The 18,311-nt window shown below is 44.2% G+C and overlaps 1 protein-coding gene across 3 annotated transcripts; it reads right to left on the reverse strand.

The window, feature by feature from the left end:
• Positions 1-480: 480 nt before the first annotated feature.
• On the reverse strand, positions 481-7,049 carry LOC115573546 (homeobox protein OTX2-like). 3 transcript variants are annotated; one of them, XM_030404359.1, is made up of 4 exons: positions 6,753-7,049; positions 4,070-4,167; positions 3,596-3,747; positions 481-3,112 (listed from the first exon to the last, which is right to left on the reverse strand). In XM_030404359.1, the coding sequence occupies exons 2-4, from the start codon at positions 4,164-4,166 to the stop codon at positions 2,474-2,476; spliced, it is 888 nt and encodes a 295-aa protein (XP_030260219.1). In that variant the 5' UTR covers position 4,167; positions 6,753-7,049; the 3' UTR covers positions 481-2,473. The 3 variants fall into 3 exon arrangements, with proteins under 3 accessions (XP_030260219.1, XP_030260217.1, XP_030260218.1); XM_030404357.1 differs by having other exon boundaries at positions 4,070-4,292; positions 6,753-7,046; XM_030404358.1 differs by lacking the exon at positions 6,753-7,049 and adding an exon at positions 5,675-5,697 and having other exon boundaries at positions 4,070-4,292.
• Positions 7,050-18,311: the final 11,262 nt, after the last annotated feature.

Below are 18,311 nucleotides of genomic sequence, written 5' to 3' on the forward strand. Positions count from 1 at the left end.
TCCAAAAGGAGGCTCCTTTTTTTTTTCTTTTTTTTTTTTATTGTTTAACATCCTCAAATGCGATGAGAGGATTAATGAAGCGCGTCTGCCGGACCCATATGTCCCCTTTAGTGCCGCTTGTGCTTAATTAAAACCGAATGGATACTCGGGGCCCCCGGAGCTCCTGATTTACTGCTCCCTGCTCACATTTACTGTCGAACCTGTTGAAACTTTGACTCTGGGGTCGAGACAAAATATAAATCTTGAGGATTCATATGACAGGCAACATATATACATATATAAAGAATAAGGGAGAGAAATCTGTTTAATTATGAGCCAGTTTGTGATTTTTAGCTTTACGCACACCTGGATTTGATTGTTTTATTAAGAGAACCACTGATTAGACCGGATTTTCTCCCCCATAATATTACAGCCAAAAGCCTTTGGGTCAAATTATATAAAACATATTATTTCTCACATCACTTTAATTATGCCATTTGGTTTTTTTTGCTTTATGTCCTCATGCAGGTCTAGATTTGAGGTTTTAAGTCATTTTCTGTGTGATCGAGCAAAAACAGATTATCTAGTGTCATCCATATAGATCAATAAACATAAAACAGGCTGATTATTGATGTTTAAGAGAGTGCAGCCCTGACATCAGTCAGCTGTTTGTCGCTTTTGTAATTAACGTGAGTCAGTCGGTGCTAATTGGGGGTCAACGGCAGCAGAAAGTCACGGCACAGTTACAAGAAGCCTGTCTGACGTCACCTGTCACATCCTAATTAGACCGATAGCACGAGCCTCCTCCTCTTCCTTCTTCTTCTTCTTCTTCTTCTTCTTCTTCTTCCTCTCTGGCTTTATGTGTACAGAGTCCCTGCAAGAGCTGCCTGATCGAGTCTGATCGAGATTGTTTTATTGGTCCTTCACATAAAGAATAGCCTCTGATCAATGATGGAGTGATTCTTTATTTGCTGGCACATGAAGTTTAAACTCAAGCAGCCATCTGCAGTTTAATATAAACTGTATTTTTTACCCACTTCCCCTGTGTTTTAAACTGTTTGCTCCCTTGCTCGTTTCTTCTCTTTCTCATTTCTCTCCGTGTGAACCGTCCAGCGGTGCGCCCTTTGGACCAAAGAGCAGCCGTCAATAAAAATGTTGGGATTATCCTCTTTATGAGCCGGGATTAACATAGCTCTCTCATAATTCACATTCCTCACAAGCCTGGACGGAAATCGTGTGCACCCCCCCCCCCTTGTGTGGCGTGGGCGTAGAAATATTTAAAAGTGCGCAAAAAGTGAATGGAGTTTGGCACGGGTGGCGCTTTTACCGTTAGATTCCAGCCTAACCAGAAAGAGTAAAACATGAAAATAAGATGTGAGGTTGGTGTGGAGATGTGGTGGTGTGTTTGTGTGCAGAAACAGGTGATGTAAAGTGGAATGAACACAGAGGATTTAGACGGATTTACACATGCAGCCACGGTGTTTTGAGTCAGGTCAAGTGGTTCTTTATTGTTATTTAGTGTGTTTGTGGCCTTCTCACCGCAGTTTACAGCTCAGAAAAAAAGAAAAAAATGGACCTCGTTTTTAACCCTGCAGCCCCCCCTCCCTAATTCCATTTCAACTAATATGTCTTTTAATAATAATTTAACCATTTAACACTCGAGACATGGAAAAAAAAAAATAAATCAAATTCACAGCTGGGCGGGGGAGTTCGTGTGTGTGTGTGTGTGTGTGTGTGTGTGTGTGTGTGTGTGTGTGTGTGTGCGTGTGTGTGTGTGCATACAGGTAGTACAAAGAATCACAGTTTTAAAAAAAAAAAAAACAGAAGAAATCTAACACATGTGGGACATAATTCAAAAACACACGAGGGGACATTTATGAGCACAAAAACGGATTGATTGTCTCTTTATAAACTAGCCTTTAAACAGTTTTCTCATAAATTAATAGTGCATCCAGGTTCATGTCAGAGCTGCTCACACACACACACACACACACACACACACACACACACACTCATGCACAACGCTTTGATCAAAGGGGCCCTTCAGCGTGCCAACATGATAAAAAAAAAAAAAAAAAAAGACAAGAGAGGGGAGTCTTTAAGGAGCTTAGAAGAAAAACCTGACCTATTCCTCAAACTCAACCAAGTTAGGCTTTGGATCTTTCTCTCTTTTGATCCTTTTCTTTCTTTCTTTTCTCCTTTTGGTCAACACATTTGTTCCGTGTCCTTGATCAAAGTTGTTGGAGAAGTCAGAAGTCTGAATTGTTCAATAAATTAACCCCCAACAAGTGAGACAACCAGCTGGCAGTCCTGCTCTGGACGAGGTAGAAGTTTGAGGGGGGCCTCGTTGGAAATTAAAAAAGAAAAAAGACAAAGCCTCACTTGCTGCTCCCCAAACCCTGGTTTTCTTTCTTTCTTTCTTTTTTTTTTAATTCACCTGTTAAAGTCTTGCAGTTTGTCAGGATTGTCCCTTTAATTTCTGTCTCTCTCCCTCTCACAACACTTGAAACTTCCACGCTGCCTGGTCTTTGTAATCCAAACAGTCCGCGTTGAAGTTGAGCTTCCATGAGGAGGCTGTCTGCTCCTTATAGTCCAGGCAGTCCGCGGCGCCGCTGAAGCCCAGACCCGCCGCCCCGTACGCCGACGAGGAGAGGGAAGACGCGGGGCTCAGGTGGCTGGACACCCCGTTGCTGCCCATGGGGCTCATGGCGGAGCCCGCGGCGGAGAGCTGGTGGTGCATAGGCGAAAGGTAGGAGCCGCAGTCCATCCCGGTGAAGTAGGACGAGGAGCCCGTGTAGCCCTGGTTGTAGCCCGGCGCCTGGCTGTAGGTCATCGGGTAGGAGCGCTGCATGCAGGAGGAGGAGGAGGTGGACAGCGGGTCCGACAGCGGGGAGATGGAGGCCGGGCTCCAGATAGACACCGGCGCCGCGCTGCCGCTGCTGCTGCTGCTCACAGCCGGGAGCGAGGTGCCCGAAGGCGGCGTGAACTGGCCGCTGGCCCCGCTCTCTGAGCTGGCCTCTCTCACCGGAGAGCCTTTCTTCTTCATCGGCTTGCTGACAGCCTTGTTCTGCACCCCGCTCTGGGTCTGCTGGGCCTGCTGGCGGTGTTTGGCTCGTCGGTTCTTAAACCAGACCTAGAAGAAAGAAAAAGAGGTTTCGATTAATGAGATGAAGCTATAAAGACAAAGAACAATGTCTGGAAATGTTTATTTCCTGTCTCCAGCATTAAAGATGCTCCACAAGCCTCATGGTTCATTTATATATATATATATATATATATATATATATATATATATATATATATATATATATATATATTTTTTTTAAAAAGGCGAATATTAAATTGACCAGAGAGCCAGTTAGAAATAATTGTTGTTGCATTTTAATAAATCATGTAAGACAACAAACTAGCCATTACATCAATAAATGTCTCATTAATTCTGATTTTTATAACTTTAACAGTTTGAATCAGTCACAGACAACGACAACACGTCGTCTCCAGGTAATAAAGCTGCTCTCAGGACGCTGCGCCCTGAGGTGCTCTGACGCCAACGACTCATTATCGACCTCTCAGTGGGTTAAAAAACTGTGTGTTTGTGGTGTTTGTGTTGGCTCACCTGCACTCTGGATTCAGGCAGGTTGATCTTTAAGGCCACCTCCTCTCTCATGAAGATATCCGGGTACCGAGTCTTGCCGAACAGGTTCTCCAGCACGTCGAGCTGGGCCCGAGTGAACGTCGTCCTCTCTCTCCTCTGTTTGCGAGGAGTCCCTGATCAAAAAAGAACAAAATAAATATTGTTGAAACGAAATCACACCGATTGATCGTGTAAAAATAGCTGGACAAACTTGTGTTACTTGATTCAAGATAATTTATCAATATAATCTGAATTATTTGAGTGTTTATTGATGATAAACATTAAAATTAAGCCTTTGAATCTGATGAAGAACTAATTTGTCTGATGTAAAAATTCATCACTCAGCTCTCAATGTAAATATGAAATGAATTGATCACTCGACTGCAATTAATTCTCACTTTCGTCATATTTAAAAGGCTATACGCTACTTATCCACCCTGGTGTGCCTCAGCCTACCTTGGTACCCCACTGACGGGTGCAGCAGGTCCACTCCTGAGGTAGATAAGCTCAGTCCGTTCACCGTGTACGGCGGCTGCTTCAGATAGGACATCATGCTGGCGGCCGGACGAAGGAGAGCACCGATCAGAAGAAGAAGAAGTCAGAAAAAAACAAAACGTGTCTTTTTAAATCCTCTCGCGTTTCCGTGTTTTTTGGAGTATTTCACCACGTCCACATCGACCTGGAGCAGAACACAAGAGCAGGAGAGGAGGGTGTTCAGGATCGTCCGCTGGTGGCTTTTTTTTTTTTACGCGCAGCCTTTTACGCACCGCGGCGGGTTTAAAGAAGTGGGCGTCCTCGGACACGCAGCGCTCTTAAAGGCGAGTGGAGACCCCCAGCTGTCCCTGCTGGACTGAGGATGCTCTGTCTGGCTGACAGGCGTTTACGCCATCACCCCCCCCCCCCTCCCTTCCTCCCACCACCACCTCCACACACACACACACACAAACTGCTTACTATAACCCCACCCCCTTATCCACCCCCCTCCTCCCCAAACACACTCCTCTCCTGGTACCACCAAAACAAAACATTGTCGTTAAAATGCGCACACTCGTTGGGCCCCAACCGGGCTCTCAATTAGCATATACCCACAGGTTAGGCGAAGCTAAATAGACAGCTGATTGGGGGGCCATTTGCAGAAACAAAGCCCACTGTTGACCGATAAGTAATGCTGATAACAAAAGACTCTTAGGGGAACAAACAATGAAGCCAAATACTGCAAACTGTGCGCGCATTCACACACAGCCGCGCAGCTTCATTTCTGTATCTCGGGGCCTATTGTAGGTTTCCACTAAAACCCATGTACATTCAAATGTAACGAAATTAAAATACGAAGGACAACTTTGGCAAATAATTAGAAACATGGAGGCATCGTCACCCCCACCGCCTCCTCCACCACCACCAGCAGCAGCACCCCCAAATTGAATTGTGACATATTATTGACACTCCTCGGGGCGATCCCTCCTCCACATCCACCACCACCTCCTCATCCTCATCCCTCCTCCTTTTTCCTAATGAATTGCTCCCGGTAATTAGATTTGGAAGGTGAGACTATCGAAAAGTGTTGATTAGAGAGGAGCACTTAATCTTAATCTAAACAAACAAGGAGATGGCCCACTAAAATTGTGTCCAGGTGACGCAAAACACAAACTTTCATTTCAGCCTCGTATTTTAAAAAAAAGGTAAATAAACAAAAATAACATCGAGTTGAGGCAAATTTTAGAAACTTTTCAGGAAGATTCTGTTCGTTTATTCCTATTTTCCTCTTGTGTTATTATAAGGTAGAGACAAATCAAATATTTTTTTAAAAGGAATATTAAAAAAATATTATAAATCCATCCATTTATGATGCAATATTAAATCTATCACGTTATTTTATTCTCTGCAGATTAAAGTAAATTTAAAGCCTATTTTTATATGAGATTAAATATTGAACACATAAACAAAACCAAATGCGTAATAATCCTTCATATTTTCTTTTCTTTTCTTTTTCGTTACAGCTAATTAGTCTATGAACCATATGTTGTGTCTGAGGCCTCTCCCAACGTTTCCACTGACACCTACCTGTAGAATAAACTTCCCAGGGTGCTCCTCTCTCGTCTTTATACAGCCAATAACGGCCACTCTTATCCTCAATCTGTCACTTTTTTACTACCGGTTGCTCCACATCCGTTCAATAATAAATACCCTGCCCCCCCCCCCCCCCCCCCCTATTAATTATTATTGGCTGCAGGAGATTTTTTTTTTCTTCTTCTTCTTCTTCTTTTTTTCTTTTCTGTAAGAAATTAACGAGATAATCCGGACGGCACGCGCTGGCCTGATTACAGGACGCCAGCCACGACTCCGCATCCAGGCCTCCTTAATTTTCTGCGTCACGAAAATAAAACAAAGACTGGCATTGTATTTATCAGACCAGCTGACTGCCAGACAAACCCCCCCCTGTACCCCCACACACCACCCCTCAACCCGGCACAAGCAACCCGTGAACTCACTTTCCCAAACCGACACATTATTATTATTATCATCATTATTATTATTATTATTATTATTATTATTATTATTCCTTTGTTTAAATATTTATATATTTTCTCTCCTGGTCCAAATCCAGAAATAACATACATTTATAATGTTAATGTTATATTTTACATTTGCACACTCAATTTATAGTTTTATTTTCCAGAATAACACCAAAAAATAACCTTTTTTTTTTTCTTTTCTTTTAAATACTTTCCAGTTTTTTTCCATTCATTTAACATCTCGTGGGTTTTAAAGATAAAAAAAAAAAAAACTCCAGTTCCACCCAACTTGACTCCAGGGTTGGGGTCTAACCCTCCCTCCTACATGCCTGAATACATCCACAGTCTATAGTCAAGCATCCAGCAGCAGTTAGAGTGTATTATCTGAAGTTGTGGACCGCTCCGTCGTCCAGCTATTAATCGCTTGAGTGCCCCTTTTTGCTCCGAGCCTGCAGCCCCGGAGAGGGAGGAAAAGTTTGAGAGCACGCCTCCCCAATTACCTCCCTGCGGGCGCACCGCGCGCAGCAGCTCCCGGTGGCTCTCACCACCCATTAAAATAATAATAATAATATAATAAAAACATCTAATTTAAATTTATTCATGCAGCTGGAGTAAAAATCACTTACTTCTTGATTTTCTTCCTGTAAAGGTCTTTTCTCTGTGAGCGCGTCTCTCGGCAGGGTGGTTAGTATGTCAAGCGGCTTTGATTAGTTTGCTCCCGGGTAAGCTTGTTGGATGCGGATAATACGAAGAGAGATGCTCCGTATTTATGGAGGGAGAGGGAGACAGCGAGGAATTTTAGCAGCCAATTGGAAATGAGAGGAAAACGTGATGGGCGCAAAAGAAAAGAAAAAAAAAAAGGTGTGAAAGGGAAGCAGCAGCTGGAGGAAGAGCTGGAGGTGGAGGTGGTGGAGGCGACATCACCAACATACCTGCCATCATTTCTCAATTTAAAGTTCTGATGATATTAAAGATGCTGATATAGGTGTGCTGCCTCGGTCCAGACAGCGACCAATCAGAGCCGAGCACCTGCAAACACAACAACAACTAAAGACTAACAAGCAGAAGATTAAAGGGGCAGCTCGCAGATTTAATTGTCAGAATGAGCTGAGCAAGCAAACTTCAGTAAGGAGAGGTGGAAATAACTTCCATCTGTCACGGTTGAGTCCTGTGTAACCCTGTAGAGGAGATTTAACACACACACACACAAAATATATATATATGGTGGCCTGTGAGGCTCAACAGCAAATTCCCTATATCCCTTTTTTTTGTTATTATTATTATTTAAAGCAACAAACAAACACACACACACACACACACACAATTATGAATGTTGCTCACAAAATTTTCTAGGTTACACATGTTTAAAAAAAACGTGTCCGAGGAGACTCCTTTAATTTTAAAGGTGCATCATGTAGTTTTGGGGAAGAAATTTGAACCAGAAGAGAAAAATATTTGTTATCATGACTGAATAAATAAAAAAAACAAACTGACCTTAAAGGACGATTTTGTTTACATGTGGCGGACCCTGCCACCTTTCATGCGTCAAACAGACCTTGTTTTCCTCATTCTCCAGCTTGTTTAATAAGTTACGAAACAAAAACATAACTGCCTCTTTGCCTCTTTCATGTCGTAAATGTTAAAATTCTTTCTCTAAAAACGACGTAGTGCCCCTTTAAATAAAACACCTGTGTTGGCGAAGCAAAATGCTCACAATTCAATGTAAATGTCTTTTTTTTTTCCTAGCCTGGTTTCAGTCCATGTTCATCCTCTGAATGCAGGTTTTTTCTTTTTTTTTTTTTTTTTTTTTTTAATTGATGCTCCCAAACAAGCAGCAGGTTAGAGAACTAATTAGGAGTCTTCATGCCAGATGAACAGACTGTGAGGCTGCTGGGTTCTCAGACAGGACTAAAAATCAATACCATCCTTCTACGGACTCTATAGAAAATCGTTGTTTATGATTTAGTGCAATTACATGAAGTCACTGCCGTCAGCGAAGGAGCTGAGAATTGAAGCGACATTTGGGAAAAATAACTGTGAGTGGACTTGAAGTGTTTGTTTTTTTGAAAATATTCCCTCTTGTGTGTGCAGCGTTACTGTAAGTGGAGTTTTCCCATTTTCCCCTCAGCCATCTCGCTAAAACAAACAGCCTAACCGGGGCTTAAGTATCTGGTCCTCCCTTGTTGTCCCACAGCTATGTTCTTGGCTCACACGGAGTCCTTTCATCTTCAGCTCTGATATATAATTCATCGGAAAATATCTAATAGCCCTGGGGAGCGTTTCAGCTAAACGGGGCCGCGGTTGTAAAAAGGTGAAGTCGCTTGTTAATGTCTGTGGCAATATGCCCTCCCCCTGTCTCCGGGCCAATTGACGAAGTCACGGTTTCTCCTGCTGTTAGGGAGACGAATTGAAGGCTAAGAATCGTGGGACTGAGATACCGCTCTCTCACACAGGACTGGATAATACTGGCTGGCATGAGGGAGGTATGATGTGCTGCCTCCTCTCTCCTCCAGCAGCCTTTTGTTTGCTCCCTACAGGACCGAATCATGTGGAAGAAGAAGAAGAAGAAGAAGAAGAAGAAGAAAATCACAGGAATCCTTTGTGGCTGCGGGATTTTATCTATTAAGTCTTCTGCATTTATATTCCTGCAAAATATATAACATCTATCTATCTATCTATCTATCTAGTTTTTTTTGTCACACTGACCGTTTCCCTTCATCTGTCCATCTCAAGGTCAAATCAATGACTTGGCCCACTCAACCAAACCCCATCTGTTACACACAAACACAGAACTGTACTGGACGTTTTTAAGACTGCTTACTTCTTCTTCTGCCATCTGCACCGCAGTAACCTCACGCCATGGATTTATTGATAGGCGCGGCGGAGGAAGCGATACGTGTATTGATGACGATGCGAGCGTCCCGCGGATACTGAATTGATATTTTATTTTGGATGAGTCTGTGTTAGCTTCGGACAGCAGGTGTTTCTGTGGAAAATAACAGACATATTCTTTTGTTTTTTTTCCAAATTTCAGTCAGGCGTCCTTTAAGGCTCAGTCGCACCAGGAAGTGATGGTGCTCATACATTCAATCATGTGTGGATCTGGGAATGAGTCTATAATATACTATCTTACAAATGCACAGTTTAAGAGAAGTGGAAGACTAAATAAAGCCGCCAATCTCACTGTCAGAGAGCTAGCGTGTTGCTAGTTCACTAACAAGACAATTACACCTGTCGTTAGTGGACACCCATCGCAGTTTTCATCACACGTCTCCGAGCTGTCCAGCTGATCACTTGTGTTCAGATTTTGTAAGTTCAGTCAGTCTTTAACCAGGCAACAACAAGGAAGACCACATTTGTTGCGAGTGTTACTAGCTAAGGAAACGTGGTATGAGACAGTAGTGCCTGTGAAACCACAAAGGGGGGGTTTCTTCATATACTGGTCTCTTAGCGGCGGTAGCAAACTTGCTAACAAGCCGTGAATATGCAGCTCCAGACTATAACCATCGTCATCTGCTATCTGTACTACGCCTTTCACTCCTTCCTTGCATTTGGTTGTCAGAATTGTACATCACTTCCTTCAATAAAGAGGCAGAAAATACCTCTTTAAACAAGCAGCTCAAGACACAGTGAGTTACCTCTCTTTATTCAAGACCTGTGTTTGTTTCTTAACCGTCTAAAAGCCCTTTGTAAATACAAATTAGTGTCACAAAGTTCCATGATGCACTGTTTGGGCTTTAAGGCTTCCTTACAGATCTCAGCTCTGTCAAAACGGCACAACTTTGCACCCCACGGTCCACCGGGTTAGCCCCCTCAAGATCTAAATGAAAAACTGACATGTGCTCCACTGAGAGACACTCACCGAGCATCAGTGCATTGTTTTATATTACACCTGCGGTCCTGTTAGCATTTAACCCCTCTGCACCCACCGCATCATATCATATTCATGCCCTTCATTGAGATACATCCACCACTTGTGGTTTGCCCGTGGGAGGGTTGAATGTCTTGTCCCTGCTGGTACCTCGTTAACCTCCCGCGGCCTGCGGCTAGTGTTAGCCAAACTGAGGGGCCTCATACCTGGGTATTGGTCAGCAGGGACCGGCCCCGGGAGCCCTGGACCCCCCACCGGGCGAGGGGAGGGAGGCAGGCGAGACAGAGGAGGGCCAAACAAAAACACAACCTGGCATCCCCATGGCAAACAGCCCACCTACTGTCAGCCAGCATCTGGGCCACAGCACACAGCCCCTCTATTCACATTCTGATGACGGCAAATACAGAGCAGCACACACACACACGCACACACACACACACACACACACACACACTGGTGGTCATACAGCATAATCTTTGTAAACCTGCAACAGAACGGAAAATTTGCCTGGTTTCAGTAAAGCAGAGAGCTGAAAAGTATTTTTTGAAACGACTGAGCCGCCACGTTGTTGAGTTTCAGCCAATCAAGGTTTCAAACAATATACAGAAGTGGCTTTTTTGAGGTCATTTGAAATGCTTTGAGTGCTGTGTTTAACTGTACTTTGAAGCAAGCACAGTGCATGTGGAGAACAGAGTTCGCAAATTGCAAGATAGAAAGAATGACAGAAAAGGGATTGGGGGAGCGAGTGACGGAGAGAAATAAGGAGGAGGAGTGTAAAGTTAATCCAGTCTGAATCGCTGGTCCCGGCTGCAGGAGTGACACTGAAAACAGTTTTTCTTTTCTTTCTTTTCTCTGCAAATTTGCTCTCCCCTCTCTCTCTCTCTTTGCTTCCTCCCGTGCCTCTCGCTATTTTTCTGCCTTCTTATCCTTTTTAATTAGAGGGGCTATTCTGCTGCACAGAGGACCTTAATCCCCAACTGACCAACAATGCAAAAAGCCAGCCTTTGAACAGCCGACCTGCGCCCCTCTTGGCCCCCCAAAAACCTTCCCCCACCACTCCCACCAATCACCGCGCTGCCCAAAAACCCTCCACGGCTCCCATCGTTGGGAAAACCCAGGCTCTCTCTCTCTCTCTCTCTCTCTCCCTTCTCCATCTTTTTCCAACGTCTCGGACAAAGCGCTTTTGGGGGGACCGCTGCAAAGAGAAAGTGTGTGAAAGAGCATTTCAATATCCGCCCGAGGTTCTCGAGAAAAGCTTTGGTTTGGTGCTGGGACAAGGCCGAGGTCAAATGGCAGGTGACTCTGAATGAAGAAAAGTTACTAAAATAACCCGCAAACATGTGACGTTTATGGAAAAGAGCTGCAGATTACAGAGGAGGCGTTACAATGGGAGAAGTAGCAGAGGTCAGAAGGTTGCACCTGCAGAGTGTCACTCACTTTATTATTTATTTATATATTCAATTACTCAGTGGTTAGTTCCTTCCTTCTGGTGGACCACGATTGGACCTTATATCGGAGGAAATATCTACAATAGTTAATATCGATACACAAATAATTAGATGAATAAAAAGTCGTTACATCGCGAACATTTGCGAATTAGAAAGACTACACATGCAAAAGTTGTGTCAGCGCTGTCCGAAACTTTGTAGTTGTTCCAGGAGGCATCACAGAATCAAATAACTCTCTATTTCACGACTTTTAATACAGGATTTCTCAACACAACCAGACTTTTCACCCCTTTTAATGATTTTTTCCTCAGGTGAAATGTGCCAGAGTGTTGGCCATGTTGGTGTTGATGGCATAAATTGTGCGAGACGAGAGATGTAGTACCTCCACCAACGCCCAACAGTTCTCTTTTTGTCCCCTCAAAGGAACCAGCTACCCAAATTCGCCTGAGAAATTAGCAAAAATGTCAGAAAACGCCCACAATGTCACAATGTTAACGAAAAGCACGTCACTTTATTCAGATCCGCAACAGAATGTAATGGGGTCTATTCTGGACCAGGACCCATCATCCATCCAAGTTTCATGGAAATCCGTTTGGTAGTTTTTGTGTAATCCTGCTCAAAACCAACAAAACCAACAAAAAACACGGGTGAAATTATAACCTCCTCTGCAAATGTAACTTAATTGTAGTTTACTATTTTTTACGCTTACATTTTTAGAACACTGGACTTGTTTTGATATTATAGATGGACAAACACCATATGTTTTAATTCATTTGCCTCCCACTGTTCCCCCCAGAATTAAAGTACCAGAGAGACTTTCGCTCTCTGTAACTTTTACTTTAACGGTTTTACAATTATTTCTCCTCGTTTTATTTGTTGTCTCTTCTGTCTCCTGCTTTCTTCTTTTCCTCTCCCTTTAAAAAAATTCCAAACTTAGTCTTTAAAAGTACTATAGAAACAAAAACATGCTGTTACGGGCACAATTTTGAAATTGAATATAATCACATACTACCTGCACACTTCGAGTTTCGTATTTTGAAATGTCTTTTAATTCCCTTTCCTGATTTAAGGAGTGATTCTTCAGGAACAAGCGGAGGACGCTGTTATATAGAGCAGAAGCTGAAGCAAATTCCCCCACTGGGTCTCATTTCCATATGTATGTTCATCTCAAGATGGAGTCTATTAAGACTAGCCCCTTGTTGCCTCGTTAGATGATTATGTGTGGCCGTATTAGTAAATTACCTACAGATTGAGATAATAAGTCGGGGGGTCAGGGAGGAGAACATAATGAGGTGCTGGTTAAATTACTCGTCAGAGATAAAAACACACAATAGAAGGATGGTAAATCCATCAACCCATCATGTGCAGGAACCATTGTCATTGTCATGCATCTGATCATTTTGTGTTTTATATTAACCGAGGTTTGATAGAACGGGGGTCCAGATATTTAAACTTTAAGGGGGCAAAATAATTAGTCTCGTTATAATGTCACTGCTGAAGATAACAGAACTCCAACTCGGCCTAAAAGCAACAGAACTAATTTTCCTGTAATTTCGTTCAAGCTGATTTTCTATCAACATTTCGCCAACATCGCAGGCTGACAAATTGCCACTGGAGCACAATGACAATCCTCACGCTTTCAACCCCGCCTCCGCGCGTGAATGACAGAAAAATGGATTTCCTTTCACCGCCCGACTGCAGTTTTTTCCCTATTTTTTGACGCGGTGGCGTTCTGGCTCGACGCTCCTCTCATACAGACGGGGGGGGGGGGGGGAAAAAACACAGGCCAGCCAAACCTTCTGCCTGGCTAATCACAGGCCCAATATTTCCATAGCAGGCAATTAGCATCGTGCTTTTATGTGTGAAATGGCTGAGGCGAAAGAAGGAGCGAGTCGGGGAGAGAGGCACAGTAAAAACAGAGAGAGAATAAAAGAGCAATTAAGATGTTGGGTGAGCGGAGGACAGAGACAGGCAGTCTGCTGCCGTGTGATTTGAGGCTTGCAGGCCCAGTAATTAGCCCTTCATTGTGAGATAATGGACTTGGCCGGTCTTCCCGGTTCCCCGAGCTGCCCAGCCCGACTCGACCCATGGAAGGTCAAAGGGCGCAATGTGCAGTTTGGCTCCTATATGTTTGTGTGTGCATGTGTGTGGGACTGTAAATGTGTTGCTGCATCTTTCGAGACTCGCGTCATCTGATGTTAAAGTCCGGAAACTGTAAAAAAAGAAAGAAAAAAGGGTTAGAAGTGTTTGCATGTGAGTAAAACTAATAATCTCTCTAAATCTGTAAAGGTTGTCGGGGGTTAAGAGCGTGCCAGTGGCGGCGGCGCCCAGGCTTTGAGGCGTTGGAGTCATCGCTCTCCCCGGCCTATCGCTCCTTTCTCCCGCCATCTTTAGAAGAGCGGTAATCTGTGAACCCTGAATCATAAGCTTTGGGTAAATCTATGTAATACGGGTAATTCGATGAAGCAGTATTTTCCTGGTGAGAGGCAAAATCCTGTTGACTATTCAAGGATTGAATCATCCAACAGTAATGCCATTAGACCAGTGCCACGGATTCCTCGGAAAATGCTGTTTAATTGCCAGTAACCAGCCATTGTTTGGTGACGGGTAAACACTAGCCGAGATTGAGGGTGTGTGGGGGGGGGTGAGCGAGGAAGCGTGTGAAAAAGATGGCCCCTTCGGCTTCAGCCAATCGCCATTGAGAGACGGATTTACTCGGGGCTCGACGGAGCCCGCGCTGCAAAGTGGCGGAGGCACTGGCTTAACTAAAGTCTTCAGGAGTATAAATGCAGAGTAACTCTTTTCCTTTTAATACAGGATTTGCTCAACAATGCGATTTAGGGGGGGGGGTGTCTATTCAGGATAGACATTTATTTTTTTTTGAGTGGCGAGGTTTTTGAGGATCAAGCCTTGTTGCTCACGTTTATTAGCGCGGGCCTGCACGGCTCAGGGATTGTTGGTCGCTGTAATCGTCGAGCAGTTTATCCATGTTTGTGTTTGGCTTTGCGCAGATACTCCCTGACACTAAGTCCCATTCTTTTCCACCTGTGTTGAAGATCTTTTAAGAACAAAGACTACCTACACCCAGCCGTTCATCCTAAGCCACACTTACGCCGGCTTCCCCGACAATAAAATAACCGATATTAGCTGTCCGAATCAACGTGAACCGATCTAAAGCTACTTGAGGGAGTGCTTTTTTTTTTTTCTTTTACTTTTACTAGTTAATCCAATTCTCACCACACGGAGATTTTTTATGAGAATCTGAACATTTGGGGTGCATTGTTGTCCCTTTCCCCGCGGCCCCCTTGCTCTCAGGCCTGTCCTGGAGGACGCAGATTGGAAGTGAGAGGTGTGGCGGCCGAGGCTCGCCTCCATTGTGAGCCGGTGCCTGGGAGACGAGCAGCGCTGCCAGACCAGACACTGATTGGGTTTGACACTGCGTCCAGGAGGCGAGAAGAAGCTTTTCTTTTGCTCTTTTTTTTTCCCTTCTTTCATGAGTAAAAGAGAGCCTTTTTTTTTTTTTTTTGTATGAAAGGCCCCTCCTCTGCTGTCCTCTCTCCTCCAACTCCCCCCTGGTTCTGTTGTGCTCCTCGGTTCTCTCTTTCACTCCTCTCTATACGTTCCTATATTGACTCTTTTCTCAGATTAAAACCAGCGGACTTCTGTTTCTTTTGTCTTCCTCTTTTATCGTCCCTCTCTCTTGGATGTTGACCAGGAAATTTGATCCGCGAGCATCACAACATTAAAAACGTACTTTTGTCCTCTCTGAGCAACACTAGTTGTTACAGTAAAACAACTGAGGGCAAACCGAATCTGTCTCCTGCCCTAAGCCTGCCACATACTGAGCCCACTAGCATGTCCTACGGTGGACACTTTGCCACATAGGGATCCTTAAGCGCCGTGCCTCGGGCTATGATCACACACAGCTCAACACTGGGCCTTTACACAGGATTTACCTTTCAATTTTCTAAGCTTGGGGTCCTTTTTGTTGACAAAGTGCCCAAGTGACACATTGTGGTCGTTATTTGTGTCTTAACAATGTCGTTTTGAAGGAGCAGTTTGGCACTTTGGGAAATAGCCAGGTGATGGTTAGCTTAGCTTAGCATATGGACTGGAAACAAAGGGCAAAGCTCACTTATTAGAGGAGTTGGTCGTTTCTATGCTGTCTTGCAGAGAGTTTCATAAGATGTAGGTGTAAATGTCAAGCTACAGCTTTTTAAGAAAGAATTTAAGTTGAAAATTAATTGTAATTCGATGTGTACTGTGTTTCAGAAATATCTATGAAAGTTGATACTACTCCCCAGACTCCCAGTCCAGACTGCTACCTGCACGGCTGACTGAGCTACACAGCTAAGGTGCAGTTAGCAGCTACGTCGGCGATATGCTGCTTTGTTGTGAGTATGAATTTGACAGGTGGCCAATTCTTACATATTGCACCTTTATTTTAGTGTAAAAATTCCCCTCAAAGCTCAGTAATTAACAGGAAATGTGTCATTTATTTAATCTGTACAAAAACCAAAGTATAGAAAAAACATTTTTTAGTAATTTTACACTCCGAAGAAGATACAGCGTGGTAATTAATTATCTTAAGAGGTGCTTTTAGGCACGTTTTGTTACATTTAGACCAGATTTGCCCAAAGTTGAGACCACCATGATGCTCGATTTGGCCTGCTTGAAGTTTCTAGTGAAGAAAAAAGTAATTAAAAGGTAGAAATCCCCTTTACATATGTCTGATCTTTACTTATTATTATCATTTAACATAATCTCAGCATGACAGGAACATAAATCCAGTCAATTAATTGAATCGTAGCAGCGTTTTGGGTCTTAACGAGCCCTGTTTTAGACAGAACCCGGCTTGTTTCCAGTATTCTATGCTAAGCTAAGCTAACATTTCGTGGCTGTAGCTTCATATTTACTAAACAGACAGGAGAGTGGTATCGATCCTCTCATCTCACTCTCAGCAACTTCAGTGAAGAAGCATATTTTCCAGGTGTCAGACTTCACCTTTTAATGTGAACTACAAATCAACCCAGAGGATTATGGGTAAGCAATCCTAAATACTGCTGTTGGACAACTGCGCGGGCACCAAACGGGGAGAATGTGGGATGGTGGAGTCGCATTGGTATCGATCAATCTTCCATTCTGATCACCAAAGGGGAGCACAACCCTCTCGATCCGCTTAATGGAGGCGCTAATGACGAGCTCCATTAGTTTAATATATGCTTTTATCGCTGTGCCCTTAGATGACTGTAGCGTTTCATTAGACATGTCTGCCTCATATCTCACTTTGCACCCAGAGGAAACTGTGAAGGGATTAATTTTATGATGGACCCCCTGCCTCCCTCCTGCCTCCCTCCTCCTCCTCCTCCTCCCTTTACTCCTTCCCTCCCTCCTCCTCCTCTGCTCTGCTCTCCTCAGCTCAGCTCCCAGCCACAGCCAGGAGACCCAGGAGGAATAGTGTCTTTGTCGTCCTGCCGTTTTTTCGGAGTTGAGGAACAAGAGGAGTTTAATCCTCATTGTCCAGGAGACTGCAGAGGGTGAGGGGGGGTCCTCCGGCTGTAAAATGATCCAACTGGCCTCAGCTAATCCCCTCCTAACCCCCCACTCCCGGGCCTGACCCCCCTCCCGGCCTTAATTCACACCCCCCTCCCCTCCCAAAAAAAAAAACTACCACAGTATCACACTATAAACACAAACACGGATCTGCGACTGGATCCTTCAAAAAACACAAAATCAGGTGACGACGGCACCGATCGCTCCAAAAGTGAATGTTAAAACTTTTCCCCCCACTTTCTTTCACACACACACACACACACACACACACACACACACACGTGCAGGATAACAAAGTAATTCATAGTTGTGCAGTAAGTGGTTTAGGGGGGTATGTTTAAGTGGGATTTAACTTAATCACCTACACATAGGCTTAATCAAACCAGTCACCCATCTTCTTCCACTCTGGGGATCCTCGCCACCAGTAGAGGTGTCTAATCACACACATAAACACACACACACACACACTTTCCTGCCATTATAACATGTGTGTGTGCACTGTGAGTTGTGTGAAGATGAAAACAGCCCGGGTTTTGTACGAGTATGTGCGTGTCAGTGACAGAAAAATGAACAACAAACAGCCCGTTCGAGTGATTAGGAGTGATGATGCGAGTGGACGTGTGTGACTTGAGTGTGTATACGTGTGTGTGTGTGTGTGTGTGTGGGTTGACAAAAATAAAAACTAAATAGCTTTCGTTTTTTTTTGGTCATTGTTCTTCTCATTAGCTGGGGGATTATTTTCAAGATTAGGCAGGACAGGGCCGGACATCTATGTGACGTTAAGTCTTTCTCTAACAAGACGGATGCTCTCCAGTCTGCACAAATCTTCTCCCTTTGAATTTTCCCTACCTTTTGCTCATGCAGACCCCTCCCTCCCTCCGTCGCTCTACCCGTTCCGTCTTTATTTCTCCTCTGTTCCTCGCTCCCCTCCTCTCTTTCTTTTTTTTTTTTCCGCGCTCCTCCCTGAGTGACAGCTCAATACCCAGCTCTCCCAGGCTTATCTAGCCTCAGCAGATGGTTGACTTGGATCACTGTTCATACGCCACGATCTGGGCTGGTGATAAAGACTGTTACAGAGGGAATACGTGCTATCTCCCTCTCGCTCGCTCTTTCTTCCTTTCACTCCTTCTCCTCTCACCTCCTCTTGATCCGCACTCGTCCTTTTTTTTTTTTTTTCCTCCTCCCTCTCCATCCGCCTCTTTTCAGCTCTCTCATGCATCGGCTCTACCTGGACACGTCGACTCTCCTCCTCGCCCGTGTCCTCCACCTTTTCTCAACTGTGCTTCTTTGTCCCCACCCGCCCCCCTCCTCCT

This window comes from Sparus aurata, chromosome 22 (genome assembly GCF_900880675.1).
Source record: "Sparus aurata chromosome 22, fSpaAur1.1, whole genome shotgun sequence".
Lineage (NCBI taxonomy): Eukaryota > Metazoa > Chordata > Actinopteri > Spariformes > Sparidae > Sparus > Sparus aurata.

Excerpts from the sequence above, each read along its gene's own strand:
- LOC115573546 (XM_030404359.1), bottom strand. The coding sequence starts at position 4,166 with ATGATGTCCTATCTGAAGCAGCCGCCGTACACGGTGAACGGACTGAGC. Across the intron at positions 3,748-4,069 it reads CCCGTCAGTGGGGTACCAAG|GGACTCCTCGCAAACAGAGG; the intron begins GTAGGCTGAGGC and ends TTTTTTGATCAG. Across the intron at positions 3,113-3,595 it reads TGCCTGAATCCAGAGTGCAG|GTCTGGTTTAAGAACCGACG; the intron begins GTGAGCCAACAC and ends TCTTTCTTCTAG.